At 40.5% G+C, this 26,599-nt stretch overlaps 2 protein-coding genes across 2 annotated transcripts; one reads left to right on the top strand and one right to left on the bottom strand.

Annotated features, from left to right (window-relative positions):
* Positions 1 to 2,484: 2,484 nt before the first annotated feature.
* Positions 2,485 to 17,319, bottom strand: papss1 (3'-phosphoadenosine 5'-phosphosulfate synthase 1). The gene is made up of 12 exons (XM_018684148.2): positions 17,047 to 17,319; positions 16,189 to 16,303; positions 15,848 to 16,083; positions 15,008 to 15,146; positions 14,229 to 14,347; positions 13,814 to 13,927; positions 13,544 to 13,655; positions 10,887 to 11,092; positions 8,299 to 8,434; positions 7,641 to 7,909; positions 6,124 to 6,353; positions 2,485 to 3,727 (listed from the first exon to the last, which is right to left on the bottom strand). The coding sequence occupies exons 1-12, from the start codon at positions 17,113 to 17,115 to the stop codon at positions 3,589 to 3,591; spliced, it is 1,884 nt and encodes a 627-aa protein (XP_018539664.1). The 5' UTR covers positions 17,116 to 17,319; the 3' UTR covers positions 2,485 to 3,588.
* A 499-nt stretch (positions 17,320 to 17,818) lies between these two features.
* On the top strand, positions 17,819 to 26,387 carry sgms2a (sphingomyelin synthase 2a). Its single transcript, XM_018684150.2, has 6 exons — positions 17,819 to 18,068; positions 22,002 to 22,505; positions 22,821 to 22,938; positions 23,461 to 23,614; positions 24,378 to 24,544; positions 25,148 to 26,387. The coding sequence occupies exons 2-6, from the start codon at positions 22,057 to 22,059 to the stop codon at positions 25,331 to 25,333; spliced, it is 1,074 nt and encodes a 357-aa protein (XP_018539666.1). The 5' UTR covers positions 17,819 to 18,068; positions 22,002 to 22,056; the 3' UTR covers positions 25,334 to 26,387.
* The last annotated feature ends 212 nt before the right edge of the window (positions 26,388 to 26,599 follow it).

The following is a 26,599-nucleotide window of genomic DNA, read 5'->3' as shown; positions in this document are numbered from 1 at the left end:
CCATTATATAGTCATTTGGCAGCATGTTTAATAACTTTAATCATTAGCAAATACCTAACTATGCTGCACAATTTATTTTCATACTATTGGTCAGTATGTAGATCATCAAAATCAAGAATTGCATGTCTTCAAATAACAAATACAGACACTGTATATGTAGGAGTAAAGAGTGTTTGCACAGATTAAAGGATCCTCGACTGAAGTGTTCAGATATTTGCATTAGAGCAGAATTCATTTGTCTGATCTTGTATTATTCATTAAAAATACATTTGCTGAAATCTTAATCTTTCTGAGATAACACATACAGACAGTGGCTTCATTTATTCCATGAGCAAACTACCTTTAAGATCAGAACAGTACAGTATGTTAACCATATGTCAGAACCTCCTTAAAACTGAGTTTTGGCTGCATCTTATGAAACAATATGAGAGACAGCTCTTTCCACTGAAGAATCCAGGCGATCACACAAAACCATTACTGCTGATGAGCAGTGACTCTGCCCTGCACACACCTCACAGAGCCATCACCGGGGAACACAGTCTCCTCTGAATTTTAACCATGTCCTGTATCAGTGTATTGCATTCTGCAGGGTAAAGCCTGTTTTTATCATGACTGGCTTTGAAAGGAATTCAAACCAGATGGAAGGAAATTGGAGATAAATGCAGCTGGAGTCCGATGTAGGAGCAGAACCTTTTGGTGGTATGGGATGAGACAGCCATGATGTCACTGCATGTATATGAGTATATGTAGAGGAGAAAGGCTACGCTGGTGGCATTTACATACAAAAACATAACTATTACTGCCAACTTTAATTCTGATTATTATTTTATAGTTCCAGTTATTGTTGGTCTATTGATTTGTATACAGTATTCAATACATTCCATTTAGTTTTTTCATGCTTCATAGATGTTTCTGCTGCTTTGATATATTTATTTTTTGCTTATTGTCTGTCTATCCATTATCCATACTGCAGGGGAGCTGGAACCAGTCCCTCCAGTCTTTGGACTGGGTGAACTGGGGTTTGAACCCAGGAACCCTCTTGCCATGAGATGACAGTGCTAACCACTGCACCACCATGCCTTCCCTATGTCTTATCTTACTGTATCTAACTAATATGGTGACACTTTGTCAGTTAATTCTTAGTAATTTTGAAAGACATAGCATAGCAGACAAAATATAGACAAATAACCCACATGTAAGTAGTTAAGTAACAGTAAAACCTGGTGATAAGGAACCGATACATGTTATAGTGGAATAATATAACATATTGTTTACTTGTGTTACATTTATTTCTATAACTAAATAATCGTTCAGTTTCTTTGACACACTGGTTGTATGTTGTAAAGTTTGGCCTCAAGCAGAAACATCCTTCAGTTCCTTTGACCTGTGATGAAACTGAAGTTAATGACTAAATGTCTAAAATAGTCATCTGAGTTGAATCGAGGTGTTGCAGGTGAGAGGAGGCAGGAGTCATGAAAACAGTAGTCAGAACACGACAAATTCGACTGGCACCTTCAACCTTTTCCTCTGGCAGCGTGCCACACATGTAACAACACCCTCAGAGGGAGGAAAAGTTTCAAAGCGAGATCTGATCACGGGGCGAACAAGCTGAAAATGGACCCAGGGCTGGAATACAGCAAGCATGTAAGATAACATCAGGAGGTTACAGATAGACACGGTAACAGACACCTGCATCACTCAGAGAACACTGATCTCCTCCAGACAGTTAAGTGAACAACAAAAAAAAATCATAAGGAAACCTCTCCAAAATCATTTTGTGTGTGAAAAAAAAACAGCTCTTCTTTTGAAGTTGTACTGAGGTCCCAGCTTGATTACCATTTGAGATCGAACAAGATCTGGCAAGAAGCAGAAAAAAATTGCTGCTGGCAGGTCTCTTCATTATATCTTGGGAGTTGGATTAGATGAAGTATCCAGGGTATTTCTGACAGAGCCACTCTTCTGGGCCTGTTTTTAACCCTGTACCTTCCACTCTCTCTGCATCTGGGAGCCAGCTGCTGCTGCTGCTCTCTGCATACAGTGTGTGAGTGTGTCTGTGTCTGATTGGGGTCACTAGAGGGTCTGTCTCATTCAATATACAGCTGATTGACCAACTGGGAGGTCACAGAAGTTCTAACACACAGGGCCTAGGAAACCAGAGAAATTAAATTTTGAGGAGCGCACCCTTAGTGTAGACGACAAAGTGCACTTGAAGCGAGTTAGTCACAAAGACGTGAAGAGATTTAGAGCGATCGAGTTGTCAGAATATGAGCTGTGTCACAGAGAGATCACAGGCAGCTGAGAGTCGACGACATCTCATCAATGTAAATTGAGTTTCTAAAATACATGAAATTCAGTGCTGTCATTTAAAATTAAGAGGAATTCTTTGATAGTATGTTCTGTATTTAAAACTGCAGAAGAAAAAAAGACTCATTCCGTGCTGTGAGTAACAAAGCCAAAGATTAGAGAAAGAAAAAAGTAAACAAATTGTTCTTTTTGCTAAAAATGGTTTATTGGACAAGGAAGATTACAAATCTGATCCCTTGATGGTAACCATCAACCATCTGATTATACAGGCCAACTCTTAAAAATGAATTACCACATGGAAAATATTAGCAACCTATGAGGAAAGGAAAAAAAAACAAAAAAACACAGACGATAAAAACGCAACAAAATATCAAGACCGTTGAGGGAAAAGCTCAGAGCACCAAAACTACATGCACAACACAGTTTAAAAAAAAAACAAAAAACAGAATAAATATACTAAATATGACAAAAACAAAAATGTTAAGTGTTCCTAGAAGTTTAGGAAGGTTAGGGTTGCATATCCTGTTAAAAACATCTTTAATGCTGATCTGTTTTGCAGATCATTTCATGAACTACTGGACCATGTCAGTGTAACAACAAGTGGGACAAGAAGCAGGTGTGTGTGTGTGTGTGTGTGTGTCCTAATTCAAACAAGACATCATGTGAATTCACTTTCTCAAGACCAAGGCACTCAACTTTTACATCAAATACTTGTGTACACCAAATTTTTGAGCAACTGCCACAAACCAAACGTACAGTACAAAAGCAGCTGGTCTGGGCTTCAGCAGTGAGTCAGGTGCAGTAACTGTTTCAAATTTGGACGTCACGAATATTCAACATTCACTCCCGACTATTCCAGTACTGGTCAACAGTACTTTACACACGAATCTTAATCCTTAAATGCCTTTACACAGTATTTTTTTTGTAAAGCAGTAATCAGAATATACAGTCATAAAGTTAGTGAGAAACACAAACATCTACTATGAAGACATTATTTTTTTGTTCATTCTCTTAAAATACTGAGTGGACCTCTCCTCCTATGTTTCACAGTTCACAGAGTAAGTTTAGGTAAATAAAGCACATACAGTTAAAACACAAATGTGATAAGACTAAAAAAAAAAAAAACAACCAGAGACCAGTTTTTCGTGAGTGACAGTTGAGAGTAAAAGTGAAACAGAGAGAATTTGGAGCAGGGTTTAGTAGCTGAGCGGTCCCCACATTCGTCATTTTAACATCAGTAGAAACCACCATGTTCCCGTTTTTCTTTCATCCCAGACTGGACCTTTAAGCCTTCTCCAGTGACTTATAGTACTCTTTGAGAACAGCCCAGGCCTTTGGCGCCATGAAGCCATCAGGAGGATTCTCCCCCTCTCGAGCCATCTTACGCATGCGTGTACCTGAGATGAAATCGTAGTCTTGATGGCTGCAATAGAAAAAGAAAAAAAAAAACAAAGAACAGTTTTTAGTAACAGACATATTTCAATCAATAAAGAGATGCTTATCAGCAGAACAGCAAATATGAGCCAACAATAACTGCCTGCTGCTTTTGGAATCAAGTGCATCGAGGCATACCGGCAGCCCACTTAGCATTTCTGCAAACCAAAGCGAAGCTCGTATAACATCTCACATCCCTGCAGTGAAAATAGATGTGATGACTGTGTATGGGGATATTTATCTTGCTAAACGCTGCATTTCACATGCTGACCATTTCTGGCAGCTGCCTTTCTACCAAATCACTCTGTGGCTGGAGAGATGCTGTGACAGTCCAGTAAGAAGCAGCACGCTCTTTCAACAGTGGTTGGAAAGTGAAGCCAGTGGAGCCGACCCCCAGCATTTAGGGATTCTTCAAATTCAACGTGTAGGAGTAGATGTATGATTTATACGACTCTATGGGTCTTTACTACTACTCTGCTCTCTGCCAGGATCTTTTTTTTCCCCTTTTGTTACCAACATTTTTAAAATCCTACCTCCTCCTAAAATCCTTTATGTCAAATTTTTCAATTATATGTGAGTACAGACCTAATTTATGTTTAAAAAAATGTTCTGGTGTCCCCTGCATCCACTCTACTCCTGCATCTAAATGCAACACTGTCTGATTCCAATATACCTGTAAATTAATACATTATACCTTTATTATCTGTTTAATAACAGTTAAGACAAGTTAAAGAACCTGAATTATTACTTTACTGCTGCTAAACCACCAAACTAAATGTGATATCATCACTTTCTGATGATAAGATTGTGGATTGTAGATTTTTTTCTGTCTTTTTTGACATCTACTCCCTCTCCTCTCTCTCTGACACACAGTTTCTCAGTGCACCGAGTTCACCTGGTTCAGCAAAGATATGAGCAACTTTATTTGAAGCGAGCAGCCGAGGACAGTCTTCCTCTCCTCTCAGGGCTGAGCAGAGCACTGGCACCAGTTCATCACATCCTCACTCAGCGTTGTCGAATGTCAGGAATAATCAGGACAGTTCTTAGACATCTTGTTAGCAGACACTTCCACTCATCTCCACTGAGCTCACATTCAGAGAGGCTCAGAGAGTCCTGCTGTTTATGGAGTAACATTTCTAATTGTTCTCACATGACACGGAACATCTTGTGGCTCTGAAACATTAAGGATCTGTGAAGAAGAAGACGACCTCGCACTTCACATGGCGTGAGGTAAAGGAGCTCCAGGCAAATTCTTCCCAGAACATTTTTATACAGTGTCAAATTAGAAACAGCTTGCTGTGACCTCAGCCATTACGCTGAGAGGTATTGCTGGTGATTAGGCTTAGCATTGATATTCTTCCTGAAATTCTGGCAAAGCGCTGTCAGCGTGCATGAGAGAATGGAATGCCATAAATCTAACTGAGTGACGACTACAGACTTTTGGAAATCCAGTTATTCTCCTGCAGTTGCTCTTTAGCTTTAGCCTTAAAACCTTAGTTAGCCTTAGTTTCCTCCTGCCTTTAGCCTGAAAATGTAAACTGGAGAGTTACTGTTAATGTTACAGAACATTTCAAATTAAGTTTAGATAACTAAACTTTTTATCCTAATGTGGAAAAAAGTGGTGTTCAGCATGAACAGTGTGGAGATTTTCACAAGCCAATCAAACTGTTTTAAACACAGAGCTGGAAACTGCTTTTTCTTACCTGGTCATGTCATCATATTAAAGCCAAGATAAATAAATAGTTTGTAATATTTTTTTAGAAGCCCTGCTATCTCTCTCCAGTGCAGTACTTAATGTTCCAGATCAATGATTCAGTTTGGGTTTAACGTCATAAATATGCATCATGGAAAACAAAGCAAATCTTATGATTAGCCTGGCCATATTTAGTTTTAACATTCCTGGCCAAACACAGCTACAGTTGCATAACCTGATGGTGGAGGCTGCATCAAATCCGGAGGAGAGGCAGAGAGATTGCATGATTTTTGTTAGTCATCATGTGCAGTGTCCGTACACAGACTTTAATTAATAGCAGGTCTCTGTAATTTTTGAGCAACATCAAAGCTCAAACTAATCCACAAAACCTTTTTAACTGTGTAAGAAAGAAAAACAATTCCTGTTATTCTTGGCTCTGCATTTTACTGTAGACAGAGGAGAGAGAGGAAAGAGAATGGATGAAAGGGTTTTTTTGTTTTTAAACAAGACAGGCCTAATGAGTAATTAATTTAGCGAATGTAGTTTCTGTTTAGGCTGCTGGTTCTAATTGACAAACATGTGAGGTATTATTCTGGACTAAATCTACAAATAACCTATTTAATGTAGTGTGAGTGAGCACTGCCGCTTTACAGGTTTTAACAAATGAAATAAGAACATGAACAAGGACTCACTTTTTGGGGTCATAAAAATCCATTGCTCTTTTGACCTTGTTGTATGCAGCAACCTTAAAGGGAACAATCTCCAATGTGATGAGGCCCGGAGCCATGGTGAGGACCTTGGCCCCGTGAGTGGGTTCGTACAGGTCCTTCCCTGTGTCAGGGTGAGGCATGCCCGCAGGGTCACGGCCCACGATGTAGAAGTTGGCACCGGCCACCATCCGAGCTCTGCAATGCCACTGAACCTGTGGAGAAAAATAGAAATTGTAAAGACTGAAGAAACACTCAGAAGACCTCTGTAGCATTTCTTTTTTGGAAGGCTACAAGGAAAATAACATGTTATACACTCAGTTCTGAAACATCTCTAATCCTTTCTATTTTACAGACTGTTGAAAGATTCTTACAGTTTTGTTTTGTTTGTGCTCAGCCTCCGCCCTGTTGTTGCTTTAGTTGAGCAATGTGTCAGTGGTGTTGAGGGTCTTTTAATAGTGGATAGACCGTGAGCCCCTTATGTAGAGTACTGGACATTCACGCTACTGTTAGTCCAGTGTGGAAGTTTCCCAGAAAGATATATTGAACATTCTACAATATCTCCCTACAACTTAAAATATTATTTAAAAAATGTATGGGTAAGTGTTAAAGATTAGCTGAAATCTTAAAATGTAAAGTCAGTTTTAAAAAAAGTCACAGCTACTTTTAGCAGTACGTCTTTTTAACAGACCTAGGCTACCTCAGAGTTGAGGAAGCCAGCCTCCAGCCACTGCTCCCCTTAGGAATTTGCATTCACCATAAGCACAGAGGTTCCCTTTCTGTTTCTCATTATCAATAATTGCTAAAACTCCACATTACTTCTTGATAATTACTAATACTGCTGCCATTAGAATAATGTTCTTGCCTGAGTAGTTTGTATATTTCAGGATGCAGGGTTTTTAGATTAGAAAACATGTGATTTCTGCTCAGGGTGGAAGCTCAACAACAGTCTGCCAAATATGAACACTGGCTCGGAGTAGAAGGGTTTTTTTTTTTTTTACTGTTTGAGTGACAGGTAGACTGAGGGTATATGTTGTGTATTAATGGGTAAATAAGGTCACAACAATGACACTAAAGCTGGAGCTGAGTCTCACTCTACAGCTCCCATTCAGAATTACAAACTGAAGTAATTCACTGTCTGACATCTACCAGCCTCCAATCTGCTCTCAATAATTTCCTCCATAGCTTTCTCATTATCATAAGTGAATGATTAAAAGATTCCCAGCTACACAGCTACGCTCAGTCACACGGAGAGGTTTGCGTATGGCATGGAAACACTAAAACAGAGCGCCTCAAGACAATTGTAAATCCCCTTTCCTGCCATTTATCACACTCAAAAATGTGCAGACACAAAGTATGTGACACTCCTCTTCCCCATGTCTGTTGTCATTACTTGGTACTGCATTCACATTTTCTGGTCCCTGTCAATTCTCAGGAATGCCTTTTTTATAAAGAAACTTCAATCATGTAACTGAAAACACAATATTCTTCATAATGATTACCTCAGTTGGCCCGGCGTACATCATGGGCGAGGGAAAGATAGCAACGATGGTGGAGTCTGGATTGAGGACACCCTCCTCCAGCACGGCAGCGTGCTGCTTCATTCGCCATGGCAGGGGCACGTCGTCATCCTTGGTCCACCCTCCCAGGGGGTGGAGCAGCAGTACAGGTCGGCGGTAGCCTCGCTCGATCAGACGCTTGTGGGTGTCCTGCATCAGGAGAGCGTGGCCGTTGTGGACCGGATTGCGGAGCTGGAAGGCGAACACAGCATCTGAATGGAGAGAGGGGAAAGAAGAAGGGGTTTGTTATAATGAGACCAAACACATCTGTACAAGACAAACACGGGGCCACAATGTACCCGGAGATAATCAAGCAGCTAAGTGCCCAGCCACTGAAACCACACAAAGCCTGTGTTCTTATTGGTGAAGGGTTGAATCACACCAGAGCTTTTCTCCACTGTGACTCCCTTTCTTCTCTGGTAAAGTCTAAACAAAAAATAAACGTACTGAAGGTGAACGGATGACCCCACTGTTCTCCTCTCCTTTTACAGAAAAAATGAAAGCAGTTTATAAATATTGTGACATTACCACCTCTCATATCCTCGGTTCGGTATACTTCTGACAGAAAATAAACAAGGACTGACAGAACTCAGGTCCGTACCTGCGTTCATTTCTTTAAACTTCTGTTTGAGCTCAGTGGGTGTCAGTCGGTACTGGTCCAGTCCGTCGTTCCAGTAGATCCTGTCCAGAACCTGCAGGTCTCCGCCAACCAGCCAGTCTCCACTTTCCATCACCATCTGAAATGGGAGTCACAGTGATCATGACAGTGAACACAACTCAAAAATAATCCACACTTAAGACACTGTGGTCCATAAAAACTTCACTGTGCTGGAACCAGGCCACCAGTGAGTTCTAATAAAACTACCGAGTTATTACCCGGTTGCGACATGGACACAGCGACATAAATCACAGTCCCCACGTGGCGTGCCCTCTCCTCTGCCTCTGGCCTCATCTACTACCTTAATTTCAATAACAGAGCAGAGACAAAGTCAGATTGTATTCCACAATAAAACCTGGTGATGAGCTCATGACCACATCGGAGAGAATTTTTTCCCCTCGCGAGATTAATCCAACAATGTCACCAAAGTGCCCCGGATCCAAAGACTGCTATTGTTTTAGGCAAAATCTTTCGCCTGCCTCCTGTGGCATTTAAGAGACCGTAGCTAGAGTTACTGAAAACGCTGGCCTGTGGGATGTTAATGTGATACAAAGTGACAATTCTCTACAGGCCCGGCAATAAAAGAAGCACAGCACCAGAACTTAGACCGCAAGAACTCAAAACAAAAGGCCACAAATGAAACCTGAAGTGTGTAGGCACTGTGAAAAGCCGGTTTTGGAAGTTGATAAGAAAGAAAAATCAATTTCTGTCACTTATTTCATTGTCATGTAATTTATCATATGAAAAAAAAAAAAAAACCTCTTTGGTACCTGTACTTTACAAACATACTGGTTTCAGTTTGATCTGGCAAACAATACATAAAAATCAGAACACTGTCAGCAGTAAAGGTGTCTACGTGATGTGATCAATAACCACTTGGCTCCGCTGCAAGAAGGATCATGTTGTGATTTGTTTTCTACGCTTCAATTAATCCAACCTGTCCGCTTCTGGCCTGAGATAGGAGGGCCACAAAAGATGCTTAACAGTCTTATTCTTTGACAAGTCACGATTTATTCTCCTAACATATGTGAACGGAAAATATCAAAGCAGCAGGCCTACAAATACACATGTGCTCTGTAGCTTTACATGTGAAAGGGTCATTGCCAAATAAACAGCCACTACACCATGGTTTCCCATGAAGGGGGCTCCTGTCTGACTGACAGGTAAACAGGAAAAAGAGGATTAACTACGTGTAATATGGAGCAGGTCGTTTCTGGTTGGAGAGAGACGGGATTTAAAAAAAAAAAAAAAAAAAAAAAAAGTTACCAGCTCAGAGGTGTGTTGACAGACTGGTTCCGGTACTGAGAGTTAAACATACACTTATGAATACATACACACACTCTCTTTAATGAGTGACACCTTAATCACAGCAAGCTGAACACACACATTGGGCTGTGACAGGTTAGAGTGGATAAAGAACGACAGTTGTGGAAATACAGAGTACTCAGCATGTGTTTAAAGCCAGTGCTGAGGCATCAGGTGTTGACACTGGAGAGTCATGGTACGAATTTATGAAACTGGCAGCTTCTAATGCATCTTAAAACATATTACCAAGCCAGATTTGATCATAAACAAGGTGAGAGAAAAAAAAGATATCTCCTTAAATTAAAAATGACTGCCAAGTGCGCTGAAATATTGAGACAGCTGTTCTCTGGTGTTCAAGTTAATCTCCATCCAACATTTTTAGCAGCAAAGGGCTTTAAAATGAGCCAGTGAGGTCATCAGATGCCACAGAGGTTACTGTTTGTTTTGTCTCACATCTTTTCCAATATGCAAGTGGCTGACCAACTGCACTAATCCTGAAAACAATGAGATTTAAAATTAGCCAGAAAAGCAGCTTTTAAAGGTAACCTTGCACAGTTCACACAGACGGAGTTATAAAAAGTCAATCTGACATCTGTCTTTGTCAGCAACACCACACAGTTCTGTTCTTTTCCAGCTACAAGCCAGTGCCACTTTCCGCAGGGTGTGCAGGATCATTTCAGGACGTTATCTCGCCACCGAGTCTACCTGAGCCCCACAGCAGGCGATGGGAGACAGATGGAAACAATTCCTGAGTATATTTGGAGAAAAGGTTGTGTGAGCGGAAAGGTAGAAGCTGGAAGGGATTCCACAGCCTGTTCAGCTGAGCAATACAATCTAAAAACGCATTTAGTGGAGGCTGAGAGAGAGAGAGAGGAGAGAGGAGAGAGACTCAGCATCCAAATATAACACCTGCAAAATGAGGGTGGACCAAACAGATCAAGTGATTACACTGGGCGTCCTGACAGACTGTGAGAAAAGCTCTGCTTCTCAGCCTAGTCAGTCTTTCCATAAGCACTGTGAAAAGGCCAGCGCGGATCTGTGTTCTATCACTGCAGAATCCAGGGAGGCAGTTTGCTTTCACATGCAGAGTGTTTATCACATAGCACAGTGAGACAGATCGTCTGGAGCTCTGCAGATGCTGTCCAGTACTATATCATCCTACACTGCAAATTCAGTTTTCAGAGAACAAAAGCTATAACCCTGAACATGTCATAACAGAAATTTACCTTGATGTAAGGGTGGTCCTTGCAGGTGGTGCCCCACTGGCGAGCACAGCGCTCTTCTTTGCGGTGCTCATAAAACTCAGGGTTGCGAAGGATGGCAACTCGTCTGCCCTCATAGACCAGGGCCATGGCTGTCACGCCATCTAAACGTTCTTTATCTGCAGTAGACACTGGCAGCACCACAGGCACTGACAGGTTGATGACGCCGCCTAGGACGGGGGAGAAACAAAACAATTTTTATGAGGGGAAAAGGCACATTAATGCAGAAATAAGTGTTAGAAAATGGTGAAAAACCCCAAAAGATATTCAGTTTACTTTCAAGTATGACAAAGAAAAGCAGAAAATCCTCACATTTAAGAATCTAAAACCAGAGATTGTTGACATTTTTCCATGAAAAGTTACTTATTTGGCAGAGTATGCAAACAGCACTATCCTCTAGTTTAAGCCACTCCATATTAAAGGAGATTTTGACCACTAGCAGTACAACAGAGCAAAGAGTAACGGCGGGCAATGCAATACTCTATCCTGCCACCATTTTTAAGCTATTCCACTGATAGACAGTTGGAGGCAGAAACACACCTCGAAATGTAGCAATACACAACCAAGCACCATGAAGAAGACAACCACGAGCTAGCGAAGACTGACATAAACAATGCACAATTTGAAACTTTCAAAAGTTTTATGAAAACCTTAAAGGTACACACAATGTGTTGTAATGAGAAAATGCTGACTGCAAACATAACTTTAGTTTGTTTACAAGAAATCTCCACAAGACTCATTTAATATTAACCATTCTGAGAGCAGACTTTCTACAAACACAGCAGGTTAAAGAGCTCAAAGGTTACAGCTCAACCATCCTAGTAAAGTTCCAATGTTGCACCTCTTCGGGCTAAATGTGGAATATACAGCTAAACCACAGGCTACAGTGAGTCTTGAAGGCTGCAATTTAAGAAGCTAGAAGAGAAAAATCCCCCTCTTCAGCTAAGCTACAGCTTGACCCTTTCTCATTTTATGATCTGAGCAGTGACAGCGTCGTGTTGGCAGCTTCATTTTGCCATCCAGGTTGATGAAAACGTTGGGAACGGCACGCTTTTCACATCACATCAGATCAAATGCGGTGTAGACAGGAGGGGACGCTGACTGGTGCTGCCCCCACCTCCCCCTGGACCCTCTCCCGGTCCCCTCTGTCACAGTGTAAGGCTTACAGATGGTTTCAATAAAACACACACACACACATAGGACTGCCAAATGTCCGAGTGAGTGAGACACAAACCTGAATTTAGATTTCTGTTTATTTTTACTGACTATTTGATTAGTCAAACATGCAGCTTTGTGCTTCCGGACCAGTTTTAGTGTTATCATGTGGGTAATCAATCCTCTCACTGTGATATCGTTGTTTCACTGTCAAATCCCTGGGAGGAAGTGAAAATGGACAAATGGTGGCGTATGGTGTCAATCAATACAGAGGCCTCTTCCTCTGCGTCTCTCTGATCCAGGGCAAAAAGCAAAGTAGACTTTTCATATGAATATATATTTCTGCCTCTCTCCAGCCAGCTCAGTTTCTCTGACTAACTCACTTCCTGAGGAAAGAACTTAAATCATCTGCAATTTCATTTTAAATTGTGAGAATTCAATGGTTTTATCCTTCAGTGAGGACAGAGGGTGTAATATATTCCTGTCAAAATCTCAACTTGAAATATGGACTATGTTAACTTTCAATTTGTTTGATATATTTTTCATTTTACTGTGTGTGTGTATATAACTAAATATTTGGCAACCCAACACAAAAGTGAGGTTTGAGTGGTCATATGGGCAATAAAAGTAAATTGACTTTTTCTTGGAATTTCAAACAATACATGAGAAATTGCTGTAATTACACTGAGACTCTACGCCCAATATGATATTTGTTCTCTGTAAAGAGCCAAAAAATTGGAGGCATTCCTGAGACCTCGGTGTGAACAGAATCATTACTTCATCGACACAATACACAACAACATCATCAGTCTTGAAAATCTACAGTTAAATCAGCTTCACTCCTGGTTATATCAACGTGTCGTTCTGCCACCTCAGCGAAGTCGTACATCACATCACTGCTGTATAATGGAGAATTGCTTCAGCACAAAAGAAAAGCTTATTCAAGCCTGTAAGTGCATTCAACAGTGCGAGAGATATGCATTGCAGCTTGCAGGGACACATGCAGTTTGTTAATCTAATTTAACGCTCCATTTAATCAAGAGTGCTCAGTTTTTATTTGAATACATTAAAGATGTAAGAGTGGAACAGTGGAGACACATTTGAGGGTTCAACAGATAAAATTAACACAATACTGAGAACAGCAAATTACAGATGCTAACAAATTAACCCTTTGACTAAGAGATAAGCTAAGGACAGGCTGACAAAGAACCCATCCAGGTGCTCACTGTTTTTAAATAAGAATACAGTGTAACTACATTTGGTTTACATGAGCAACATTTGCACTTAAGCCGCTGCTTTAAAAAATATGTTGTGATGTCCACACAGAAAGTCACCAGTGGGCTTCTGGGTAATCCATTTTGTAAGCAATCATCACCACCTAGTGTCTTTCCTCAGGTAGAGCAAGACTAAATTTCAATGAAATGTAAAGATTTTTCTGTTCCTTAAAAACATAAATGACATCTTACCATCCAGCAGACAGTCAAAATGAAGACACTGTAAATATTCTCGCTCCCTCATGAAACCGTTCAGGGGAGTGGCCCAGCCTTCAGCCAGCACCTGAACCCACTGCATGTCCAACTGTGGATCATATACACAGTCACACAGGTTACATATGACAGGAATAACTTCACATATCTACACTTTAAATAAAAAATAATCAGTGGATAGAAAAAGGACTAATAATTGCTCAGTTTTTAGCCTAAAGATAACAAAATATTTTTAAAAATCAGAGGCACCTTGCCAATCTGTACAGCAGGAAGAGTCTCTGCATCAGCCTTGGCCAGGTCCAGTTTGTTCTCCTGAACGTACAGCTCTTTCACTTCATAAGACGCATCAACAGGAACTATATCCTGCAGAGATGAATGGGAAATTAATTATTCTGTACAAATCAATAGAAAACACCCTGTACAGTAAGTCGTCAGTGGGGCTCCCCCATTTACAAAGGGTATATTGATTTATATGATAGCTGTGTAGACACAGTGACATCAACAGCCACACAATTATGAGGCCTTACTGCCCCCTGGTGGCCAACAAAGGGATGACAGCACTGTTTTATGCATCAAGTCTGAACTTCAAGTCTGTATTCATCACACAAATAGCAAATAAAAACATATTCTACACATGTCCAAGCAGGATAACTAGTCCACTCACCCTCTCTTGGAGCAAGTCAATGAGCTGCTGTATGCACTCATTCACGCTGCAGGAGTCGGTCTTCAGCACCAGCTCCGGAGCCTCTGGCTTCTCGTACTCTGAGTCGATCCCAGTGAAACCTGAATGCAGGTATAGAGAATAGAACGCACAGTCTGAGCTCTACTTCATATAAAAAATATTCAACAACATGAAAAGTCTGTTTTTGGTCTGTATTACTGTATATATCTGGAATTAAAACTGCATGGAGTTAGGTGTCCTATCACAACACTTAACAGCCCTCTTGAAATACCCTTAAATCAATAACCACAAAACCATAATTGATACCTACTTTATCCAATGACAAGTCTTCATGTTTCTTAGGGAATTAAAGTAGAGCTTCAGAGAACAGGTCAGCACTGAATTCAATCTCATTAACAAACAATGACTCGGCTACCTCACTCAAACCAAAAGGAAACTTTAAAAAATGCTGTTCTGTTCTACAGAACTGATGCAAAACTGTGAAACACAATGTGATAAGGAGCACTTCCTCTAAAAGTGATGCATCAGTTTTCTTGTCCCTGTCATTTCTTTGAGACTTGACATAAAAAGCAGAGAGTGAAGTCAGAGAAGTGATGTATTTACTTGTAGATTTGTATGTACTGTCTTCACTTAGATATTTTGTTTTACGTTTCTCAACAAAATATGATTTTGAGCAATTAGTATGAACCCTGGCCTGTACTAAGCCGAGGCCCTGGCTCTACTGATGCATCTCATATCAATAGTACTAGATGATACTGCACCTCTTATTTCCCCGGCTCTGGCTCTCTTGTAAAGTCCCTTCACGTCCCTCTGCTCACACACATCCAGTGGAGCGTCCACAAACACCTCAAAGAAAGGCAGTCCTGCAGCTTCGTGGATCTTCCTGGCATTGAGGCGATCCTGACAGACAAAAACCAGAGCGATATAGGTGTGACTTTAACCAAAGAGAAGTCAGTGGAAGACAGTATGTTAAGTTATTAAGGCTCATCGGGTTTCGTGACAAAAGACTTTGTATTCTGCAATGGGAAGACACCATTCACCGCATTAACCAATAACTTAGGTCCTACTGCAGCAAGCATAGCTCAGAGTTGGTTTATAGTGGAAGACAGTACAGAAAAAAAACAAAGAGGAAACACAAACGCACTTCTAATCATGCACCATAGTCCTTCATAGTAACTTCACTGCAACTTCACTGAACCTGGTATGTTTTGAATTCAGAAAGAGAATTGAGATGTTCTAATTTATTATGCCTGATTACTACTTCCAAATATAAGGTTTGGACTGGTATTGTCAATTTCAGCAAAACACTGATGAAACACAATGACATGATCAGTAATGGCATCAATATCAATCCAGGATCTATAAAGTAATTAAAAAACAGATGTGAATTTTACAGTGGTATAAAACATTAGCCTGTTAATGCTAATTTCCTTAAAGCCAGGCACAAAACAGCTCACAAAAGGCTCAGACTTTATTAACATATAGTTCAATAAAGATTGTGTGACAGATATGACAACTACAGTATCAGAAAGGCCAGCCACGTTTATCCCTGTCATCATCTGTTTCTCTTGTTCAACTGTTTTCTGTGGAGAGACACTTACCCTGCTGTAGGGAGAGATGAAGCTGGCAATGCAGACCAGCCCAGCATCAGCAAAAAGGCGGGCCACCTCAGCAATGCGTCTAATATTCTCTTCCCGATCCTCTGGGCTGAAACCCAGGTTCTTGTTCAGGCCCTGACGGATGTTGTCCCCGTCAAGGGTGTAGCAGGGGATACCGTGACACACCAGGTACTCCTCCAGAGCCATGCTCACCGTGGTCTTTCCTGCACCGGACAAACCTTCACATGGGGGGAAAAAACAATAGGATTATCAAACAACTATTAAATTACCTGCAGCTGTTTATAAAGGAGACTCTGTGTGTGTGGTAACATGTCATAACCTACCAGTCAACCACACAGTGCATCCTCTGAACCCTCCTCTTGTGCCCACAACCTGCCCACGCTTGTTTCGGCTGACATGATGAGCTTGATAGGTGACATTAGTTGCACGTTGCATTCCCTGTAATGATGCAGATTTATTATTTAATTTTATTCAATTCAGCCCAGAGATATGTAGGTTGTTATACATACAAGTACTATTTTCATTATCTATTGTTTTATCCAATGAATAGTCTAGAATCCCCAAAGCATTCAGAACCCTGTACATTCTTCTTGTCTTCTTCACAAAAGTCAGTGCATCCAAACATTTGTGAATGATGCCATCTTTACTTTAAAAATGACTGAAATTATTAATCGACTGACAAAAAACAGACGAGACTGGTTAAACTGTGTCAGCTGCATATGTTTGTGAGTTTGTCTGGTATTGTTGTTTGTGATACTTGTTGGATTCAGGAAAACTACAATGTATGAATGTGACATTATTATCCTTGATGGTTGCAAATACAAATACTAATGTATAATTAGTTAATGAGAGTAATAGTACTCAGTAGTTAAATAAGAATTAGGTTACCCAGCCACGTGTATTTTGTTGGCACTAATGCTGGAATCGTCAAAAAGCAGTGTTATCACAGCTGGAAGGGTATTAACCAAACACTAAGTACATCAGCAGTTAACTGATGAGCCTCTTTTCAGTCTCGGTGCTGCTAGCAACGTAGAGCTAGCTTCACTGTACACCAGACTGATGGACAGTATGCTAATTAGCTAGCTGTTAGGCCAGTCGGTCCGTTAGCTCGTCAGCAGCTGGTTAGTGAAGGCGATGTATCAGTGTGTTGAATTAACACAACTCGGCCAAAGAAAACTCACCCAGCTCTCAGCAGCGTTGCTCAGCTTCTGTTTCTTGTGCGAGTTCCCGTACGTCTCCATGTCTGACATCAGTCAGCGGCTGGTTTAACCGGCTACCTGGTTTAAAACACACAAAAACCACAAACCGCTCGGTTCTTTGTTTACTGGTAGAGATATATCTTTATTTCTTTATGTTTCTTTTGGCACAGGTATCTCCGGTCAATGGAGGACCCCGGAGCCGTACAGCCTGGCACTACAACCGGGAAGCGCTTTCCCAGCAGCCACGTCACCGGCGACGCAGTGACGTATTTCCTCCGTCTGAGGAAAGTTCGGGGGAAATAAACTGATCTGATGTCAGTTTTGTTTGATTATTGTCCCTTGGCACAGTGTCTGTCTCAATGACTCAACTGATCTGCAGCCAGTTACTCATAAAGCAGACGGTTCGTAGTTTCAGGGAAAAAACAGTTCGTATTAACATATAATGTGATTTAATTATTTGAAATATTGATGTTTTAAAAGTAAAATCTGTGTTATTACTGACATGGTTACAAATATGTGAAATTACTAAAAAAAAAATCTCAACTAAAGACAAACTGGACTTTATTGGTATTTTAATTTTTGCTTACATTTTATAAAGTATAAATATAAAATATAATATTTCGTGACTCCTTAATAAATGCATTTTTAACCCACAAATAATAAAACACCGCACTGCTCCACCTTAATCGGTTTAAGACGCAGATTTAGCAAAACGCCTATTTTAAATGAGGAGAGTTAGAGGGCGACGCTGGGGTTGATTACAGGACAGAGTCTGAATTAAAGGGGATGTGAGGAGGAGGCCGGAGGATGGATATAGAGGATGGATGAATGTGAGAATGTACGGGGCCACGGGGGAGGAGCGCTCCCTCAAAAGCCAGCGGCTGTGTCGTGTAATGAACCAGTCCAGGCTGAGCAGAGCACCGAGCACAGGGCGCAGCATCAGGGATTCAAGGAACCGCTGCTGCAACTACAGGAAGAGGCACTAGGAGGCCCGAGCAAGGCAGGTAGGATGCTACTAACTGAGCAACATGTGAATCTGTGAAAATACAGATCCTCACCCTCTCATCGGTTTGTGTTGGCTGACGTGTTTAATACAGACGGTTAAATGTGGCATTAATATGTGATCTGTAATAAGATGGAGCAGCCGGACTGGATTTATACTCCTGATGACATTCAACTTTTTTTTTTTTTTTATCAGTGTTGCTCATAGATACAGAAATACACTGTAGATACGAATTCTGCTGTTTCTTTTCTTTGAATTTTCATTTGTTGTATAAGGTAAAATATATTCGCATATAATGATGCAAAAAAGTTTTATTCGGATGATAACTGGGCATGCGCGTGTTTATGGTGTGATGATGTCAGTTACACACAGCATTTTATCGGGCCGTTCATCAGCAGCTTCAGGTGATGAAAGCCTACGGTGAAGAAGAAGCAGGTTGTCGCACATATGCAAATCAAAACCAAATTTGATCATTTATTTATAACCTACTCAGCACACACGCTGTGATGCTGGTGATAGAGCTTTATTCTGAATAAGTCAGCTGTGAGTTGCTCAGTGTAATGCCTTTGACTGAAAACGAGAGGGTTTAATTACAGGACATCCAGTGACCTGTTGCCCCACCCAGTAGCCTCATATCGGAACATGGTGTTTAACAGTGTGTGTGTGTGTGTGTGTGTGTGTGTGTGTGTGTGTGTGTGTGTGGCCACTGTGCTACACCCCGAAAGTAAACTTCAAAACCGGCTTCATCCCATGTGACAGAGTGCCACCCTGTAATATATGGGACGCCCGTCCTGATAGCCTGACATTACCGCCCGTATCCACCCCACATGTGGTTACGGCACCCAGAAAAGTAGGGGGTGGCTCCGTGCACTGTGGGACCATTCTGGCTTGTATGCCATAAAATTCGTTGTCTTTTCCAAAAAATGCAACTGAATTTATTTGTTGTGTCAGTGAAGAATAAGCGTTTGTGTGTTTTGATGAACAGCTGTGGGCAGTGAACGAGTGTTAGACAGTAGTCATGGCATCCAGCAGAAGAAATGAACATCACTGTGGTAAAAACCAAAGCTCTCAGACATTCACTATCTGTCATTCACATTATCATCATAACACAATTACTGGTAAATTAATATACAGGATTGTTACCAATAACAAACTGCACTAATGTTACTGCTTTCAACATACTCTATTACAACACATATTCTACTACTGTTACTACTAATCACTGGTAGAAAGTACATTTACTGAGGTACTCTAAGTACAGTTCCACATACAGTACTTATACATTGTATTATTGCTTCTTTATGGTGTTTTCTCAAGCAAAGGGTAGGAACTTTTTACATCAGTGCTGCTGCTAATAATAATTTTTGAAAAAAAGCACATCACTCTTTTGATTTCTCAAAGAACAAAGAAATAATCTTTTTATCACAAAGCCATTAAAAAGGTCTTTTTATTTTTATTATAGAGCCTCAAACATAGTGTGCACAGTGACAAAGAGTTACACAAACTTGTGTCAGATACTTCTCTTCAGTGTATCCTCTGAGCTATACATTTAACATCACTGAAATGAAATTAAACTAAACTAAAACCTAAGTGTGATGTTGTGCTAAACATGCTGTTTCAAAGCTGGATTTATAGTAAGTACATTTTAAAACATATAGTCAACTCCGCTCTGTAGTGTCGACAGTTTCTAGAGGGCTGGGCCACCTCTTGGTGTGATCTATTTTAAACTCTCCCTTTGATGAAGACAATCCACATGATGTGAAGAAGAAAATGAGTGGACAGCAATAGTAGCATGTTATTATGAAGGCCCCAAAGTGGAGTCAAAGTCCTGGTTCCCCTGGAGTAAAATACAGCCTTCAAGGCAACTGGGTGGCTTCTCTTGAAATAGCTTGGGTGAGTGGAGGCAGCCAAGTTATCCATTACAGCCTGTGACCATGTGGAATAGGTTTTTCTGCCAGTTTTCCATCACCACCCATCCCTTCAGAGCACTGGGTGCTCCGGCTGGTGGGAAAACACTGCGTACTGTACACTAGGGAGGAGGGGACTGGTGGAAAATGAGTCTAATGGAGACACTCTGTTGACCTCCCATGTACAGCACACATGGAGCAGTCTCACAGTGAAAACTGGAGAGTAAATATCTACCATCTTCTTTGTACAGCACCTCACACTGATACAGGACAGATACATGAAAATATAGAGGATGGGGACTCTGGATGTAGGTTTTTTTAGAGGAAAAACAGAATTGTTGTGGTGCCTCTTAAACAGGTTTGGACAGTTAAGTCAATATTTACAGCTACGCTCTCCATTAACTAAAAATCAGAGCATCAAGACTCAAACAGAGCATTTAAACAGAGCTGTTCAATATGAGAAAAGTAAAAAAACTGAATTAGGGTTTTTTTTTCTGACATTCACCAGCTCTCACGCTCATTATGTAAACGCTGTACTACACCAGCAACAGAGTGACTTCTCCTTAAATATTGATATACGATCACAAAATGCAGAATAACCACAGAGATGCAACACAATCTCACTAATAACATAAGGGACATGGCATCGTCATTAGTTTTTATTGTCTGTCTGCTCTTGTTGATCTTATTTGCTATCTTGGTCAGTATTAATATACCTTATGAACCCTTAAAGTCTGTCAGATGTTGTGTTGTATAGCCATCCATCAGATGAATAACAGAGGCTGAATCTGCTGTGGGTTAGTCAGAGGGCATTCTACTGTTAGCCTCGCTCCACTGTAATAATATTTTCCCAAAAATTGATTCTGAAACTGATGCTTTCAGCAGCTCTCTCCAATCTAGCCATACTCTATTTCTATCTTAGTGCCAGGTTTCCCTCTAAGTAAACATACCATTCTGTATGTATCCCAGATGACATTTATTGTGATGCATTTCAGGGCTGATAGCTATATCCTCAAATCCATTAATGGAGCTGTTAAAGGGACTAGAAGCCTTTTAGATGAATGAAAAAGGTCATTGCTGTAGTGCTCTCTCAAGTCATTAAGAGCTCAACAACAAACACTTGCATTAGCTCATCTCTAAGTTTGTCCATCCATTCTTTTATTTTAGTTTTTTTTTTTTAGTTTTCTTTTCTTTTCAAAACGATCTCACCTTACCTCCATTTAGTAACTGTTCTGGAGCTTTCAATCATATCACAAGATCTTCTTAAGGACATGGAGTTTTCCCAGTCGCTCCCTTGAATAAGTCCTCAAAGTGATCAGAAAAATTAGCATCACATTACGACTTAGGGAACTCCACCTGCAGGGAAACATCACATGATCTGAGTGAAACTCCAGAGCAGCTACTAAATGGACCATGGTGGTGATGAGATTGTTTTCAAGGTCAAGAATGAACTTTCAATCTCAAGTTTGGTTTGCTTGAGCTACATTTGCATTCATACAACTTGAAACCTTTATGATGAGCATGTGAATCACTCTGCTGCAACAGACAGAGTTTGACCATAAAACTGTTGAACTGAACATAGTCAAAGTCACAAAACCAAAGCACAAAGACTTTGGAAGGCCCAAAATAAGAATCTGACTGAGCGTCCAAACAGAAAACTGTCTGAGTGGTTCTGGTGTACGTCCAGGGACAGGAAAATATAACTTACAGCGTTAACTCATACAACCACATCTAGACTAGCTGGTTGTTACGAACTCAAAAATAGCTTTTCAGTCTAACTTGGATATTTCAGCCGGTGGAACCGAGAACATTGTATCAATAAAAGCTCCATCTCTTGCTTTGTTAATCCCAAAGATAAGGAAGAGCGGAAACAAAGTTAAGCCAGTGTTCATCTCCTCCCTGTTTCTCATTGTGGTGACTTGTCACTCTGATGTTTATTTTTGTTTTTTTTCTATCCTGTGCAAATGGCAGTAGTGTGCTTGTGTGTTTTGTCAGTTTTCAACCATTTTCTTTTTTTCTCACTGCAGCTAGAAAGCCTCAGCCCAGAGGAGCAGTGCCTGTGGATGGACAGTGCAGGCACCCATGGCATCACAGGAGATTGTGGATGCAAGAGACTCTGCCGCTGACAATCTGAACCCAGGAATGGAGGGTGGTGCTGTGCCCACTAGCGGTAAAACCTGTCCTGTCCACACCCCAGGCGGGGAGGACACAAAGAGGGGTTTTCGGAAAGGCATAGGGAGGCACAATGACTACGTGAAGATCTCCGTGCCCGAATCCAAGGTCAATCGTCTGCCCATGGAGTGGTGGAAGACGATAATAGTCTTCTTTTACGCCGGCTTCAACTTGGTCCTGACCACAGTCGTCATCACTGTAGTCCATGAAAGGGTCCCACCCAAAGAAAGCAGTCCACCTCTTCCTGATAAGTTTTTTGACTATATTGACAGAGTGAAGTGGGCGTTCACAGTGACAGAGATCAATGGCATGGTGCTGCTGGCCATTTGGCTGATCCAGTTGTTCTTCTTCAGATACAAGTAAGAACCTGTTGCTACTATCTAATGTGAAAGCAGTCAATCTGAAAAATACAGAAAAAAACCACCAGAAAATGAAATTTCACCACAGTTACAGCTTTTCCTTCTAATCACGTTTCTGTCTTTTCTACAGTTGACATTTCCCTGTATGACAGTTCAACAGAGTTAGAAAGCAGTCTTTGCTCATTAGAACCTAGACCAAAAAACAAGACCCTCACTTTTGTCCATTTGCCTGTGATACAGAATCTATAGCATAACCTGGGCACCACAACATTTCTTCACTCGCTCCATTCGTGCTCTTATTTTGTCCATTTGCAGGTCAATAGTGATCAGGCGGTTCTTCTTCCTCATCGGCACTCTGTACTTGTACCGCTGCGTCACTATGTACATCACCACCCTGCCTGTGCCCGGCATGCATATGACCTGTGCTCCTAAGGTGAGTAACACGCAAACATCAGAGCGGGCATCAGCTGTCACTGCTGAGCCATGTACTCTCTGCACCCACTGGGATTCATTCTGCGGCACCACACAGGAGAAGCAGCTCTTTAAAAAAAAAGAAGGAAAGAAGCCATTTTTACCATTTACTGCCTGAAGATAGTGATATTGAAGTGCGTCGGTGTTTGATCAAAAACGTGCTCCTGGCAGTTGTTTGCTGGGTTGTATAACGCAAAAGGATCAAAGGTTGAACAGTTTAGTCATTGTTTTGTTCCCAGGAATTTGATATGTTTCAGACAGTGTATGAAAGCCTTTAGCTACTCGTAAAAAGTGAGTTATCTTCAGTAATTTGAGCAGCAGGTGCAAGAGATTTGGTCATGTCCTGCTGATGAAACACTTTCTTTTACTTCCGAGACAAGTCAAAATGAAAAATAATCATTAGTTGCACTGATGCAGTCATGTTGCTGCCGATCCTGTGCTTATCTGTTTTCTCCCCAACATCCATTCTCTGTTCTCCCGTCAGCTCCACGGAGACTCACAGGCAAAAATCCAGCGAATTCTGCGGCTGATTTCAGGTGGGGGTCTTTCCATTACAAACTCCCATCTCCTGTGTGGAGACTTCCTCTACAGTGGACACACTGTGATGCTCACCCTCACGTACCTATTCATCAAGGAGTGTGAGTACTCAAAACAACACTTGTGTTGTTTGCTTGTATGGAATAATTTATTAGAATTCCTCATGAATAATATATGAAAGATATTGTCTGTTTCCATTCTCATCCCAAATGGCTCAGAGTATTTTACACATGGACCTTCTAGGGACTTATAGGATACAAATAATAAATATGTTGCTACTGTTGCAGTTTTTTAAAGCTCTATATTCCTGGATATACACTCAGTTTATTAGGAACAATAAAGGTTGCAATGTTTTACAAAGTGTTGATACAACTTTATGGTCATTTTGAAGACTGTAGTTTCTGATGCTGTTAAATTATGTTTTGTTATACTGAGATGTGTTTTTCTGGTTTTGTCCACCCCACTTATGTCAATAAGGCAAGACAAAATATTAGAAACACCTCTCAGTATAATGCAACACAGTTTGAACAAAAACTTATGGAGGTAGGATTCTTTGCATTGCTGTCATATTAGACTGTATTAGTTTTTTTTTTCTTGTATAGCTGGGTAAAAAATACAAAGTACCTATAAAAAAGTTTCTGAAAAGTTGTTTGGTTGAGATTTACAAGCAGAACTTGCAGTGTTTTAGTTTCCCCTTGTTGCCTTGTTTCTGTGTTGCAGGAAATCCTCTTGTTCTTGACATGTTTCACTGAAATGCTATGGTCTGCCTTTTTTTGACAGAGGAGACATGTAAGAACAGACCACAGGATGGATGTTGTCATAAATATTGCTGACACTCTTGTCTTTTCTTCCCTCCCTCTCCAGACTCGCCGCGGTCGTTCTGGTGGTACCATCTGATGTGCTGGCTGCTGAGCGCCGTGGGTGTGGTGTGCATCTTGGTGGCACATGAGCACTACAGTGTGGATGTGGTTGTGGCCTATTTTATCACCTCCCGCCTGTTCTGGTGGTACCACACCATGGCCAACTTACAGGTCTGAACAAAGAGCTGAACACTGGGTGGATGTTTGTGTGTACAGTGGAGTCAGAGAGTTAATGAGGGCTTTCAAAGCCTTCGAAGCCTTCCCTCTCATTGAACCGTGTTACACATGAATCATTATGCATGGAGGGATTTAACTGTTTGTTTGGTGACATGTGGCTATATTTTGTTCAGGGAGTTTATACCAGCTGAAAGTTACACACCAATACAAGGATTTATTACAGTTTATGTTTAAAGGGAATGGTCTATAAATTCCATATTATAATAAACTATTGTAATGAATTAGAGCAAGTTTACATATTTTTAGACTGTGTGTGGATTGCCATTCCCTGCAACAGTCAGCATACCTTCAAAATGCTGAATCACTCCCTCTACTGGCCAAACTATAAACAGACGGTTTGCTGAACTATCTGTCAGATTAAAATACCATAGTTTTATAATGACGAACACTAATAAAGTCAAAGAAGAAGAAAAAAATCAACCAATGCCACTGATTTCTGTGATATGATGTAGTTTTCCAACCCATTTCCAGTCTATGTAAATTAATTTCTTATAATATATAAACACATTTTTTATTATGACTTTTCTCTCTTGACAGACTCTGAAATGCTCGCCCAACAACTACCTCACCAACACCTGGTGGAATCCACTGTTCAACTTCATGGAGAAGAACGTCCAAACGTCTGTGCCATGCTCGTACAGCTGGCCCATCACCTGGCCTCCCTCCTGCCTTAAGAACCCCTGCAAGAAGTACTCCATGGTGCAGAGCACACGGGAGGAGTGACCCTGACATCCCAGCAGTGTTGCCTGATAATCCACTGAAGTGGTATACATTCATTCTGGTAGACAAGACTACCAGACAGGAACAGAATGATACCAAATGTGTAGTGATGAAAGAAACAAAAATGTGCCTAGAAGGATAATCATGTCGTCTCTGTGTGTTCTTTGCCACTGTAATTTATTTGTGAGATAAACAAAGTTCTCATTGTTTTTGTAAATGATTCTTGTATCAGCTCCTGGTGAATTTCAGACATGAACGGACAGTTTGATGCAACAAATACTGCAACAGGTTTGTGGCAGTATTTGCAGGATTTTGATTTTGGATCTGCTACCGTAACTCTCTCATACTGTATGTATTGATGGGGTTTACCTCAATATAATATCAGTGTGCTCAAGTCACAGGGTGCCTTAGTGTATTAAATGTCAGTAGGTGTACCAAAACTGCCATTATGAGTCTTGGTGTATTTGTTTTTATTTGTTTTTTTTCTATTATTATGATTACTATTATTTTTAATTTTGTATTCATTTTAGTAGCCTTGAATGTGTATATCCTAGCTGTAGTCTCAACATTGTACTATTGTATTAAAATGTAACCATACTAAGGCTTCACTGTATTTTCTGGTTTAATTTATGCTACGTATTATGGTATATACTACAACTAGTTTTTGATTATTTCATATTTAATGCATCCCTCCTACCATTCAGAATATCTATTTTTCACAAGTTACAAAATATGTTTTTTAAAATAATTCCTTTAAATTGTGGAAGTGAAGTCTAAGGCAGATGATTATGTATTAAATGATGTGCACATGAAGGAAAGAAATGCGCAAAGGCTGTGTACCTCTGCATTTGTACAGTACATCTCCCAGTTTTACAAACTATTATTAAATTAAGCATAGAAACTGTTGCTACATATGGATTAAATGTTTAATATGGTCTCCTCTGTCCTTAATGTTTTCATGTCATCTATCTGTTTCAAACAAATATTAAAGACTGAATGTAATTTGCAGTTGCTACATGTAGATTATATTTTATAGGCTATGCTTGAAAGTAGCATTAGGTAAACCAAAGTAGAAAAAGAAAGAAATCCAGAGTCTTTCTAAAAAAGCTCCTACCATCATTATTCCTGGATTAACTTGCAACTTCAGTTACATATAAAGAAAGTCATCAAGTACTGAACAAACAGCAAGACAATGGTCATTATTATTACTGAAATAGTTTCACATGTTAGGGATGGGATTGTTCAGATTTAATTGTTACATTTTAATCC

The sequence above is a fragment of the Lates calcarifer genome, linkage group LG5 (assembly GCF_001640805.2).
Source record: "Lates calcarifer isolate ASB-BC8 linkage group LG5, TLL_Latcal_v3, whole genome shotgun sequence".
Classification (NCBI taxonomy): Eukaryota; Metazoa; Chordata; class Actinopteri; family Centropomidae; genus Lates; species Lates calcarifer.
Note: the sequence above shows the minus strand (reverse complement) of the source record. Positions and strands in the feature narration are given on the sequence as shown.

Excerpts from the sequence above, each read along its gene's own strand:
- papss1 (XM_018684148.2), bottom strand. The coding sequence starts at position 17,115 with ATGTCAGACATGGAGACGTACGGGAACTCGCACAAGAAACAGAAGCTG. Across the intron at positions 16,304-17,046 it reads GCAACGCTGCTGAGAGCTGG|GGAATGCAACGTGCAACTAA; the intron begins GTGAGTTTTCTT and ends GCATCATTACAG. Across the intron at positions 13,656-13,813 it reads CTGCTGTACAGATTGGCAAG|TTGGACATGCAGTGGGTTCA; the intron begins GTGCCTCTGATT and ends TATGATCCACAG.
- sgms2a (XM_018684150.2), top strand. The coding sequence starts at position 22,057 with ATGGCATCACAGGAGATTGTGGATGCAAGAGACTCTGCCGCTGACAAT. Across the intron at positions 22,506-22,820 it reads TTGTTCTTCTTCAGATACAA|GTCAATAGTGATCAGGCGGT; the intron begins GTAAGAACCTGT and ends GTCCATTTGCAG. Across the intron at positions 23,615-24,377 it reads GTACCTATTCATCAAGGAGT|ACTCGCCGCGGTCGTTCTGG; the intron begins GTGAGTACTCAA and ends CTCCCTCTCCAG.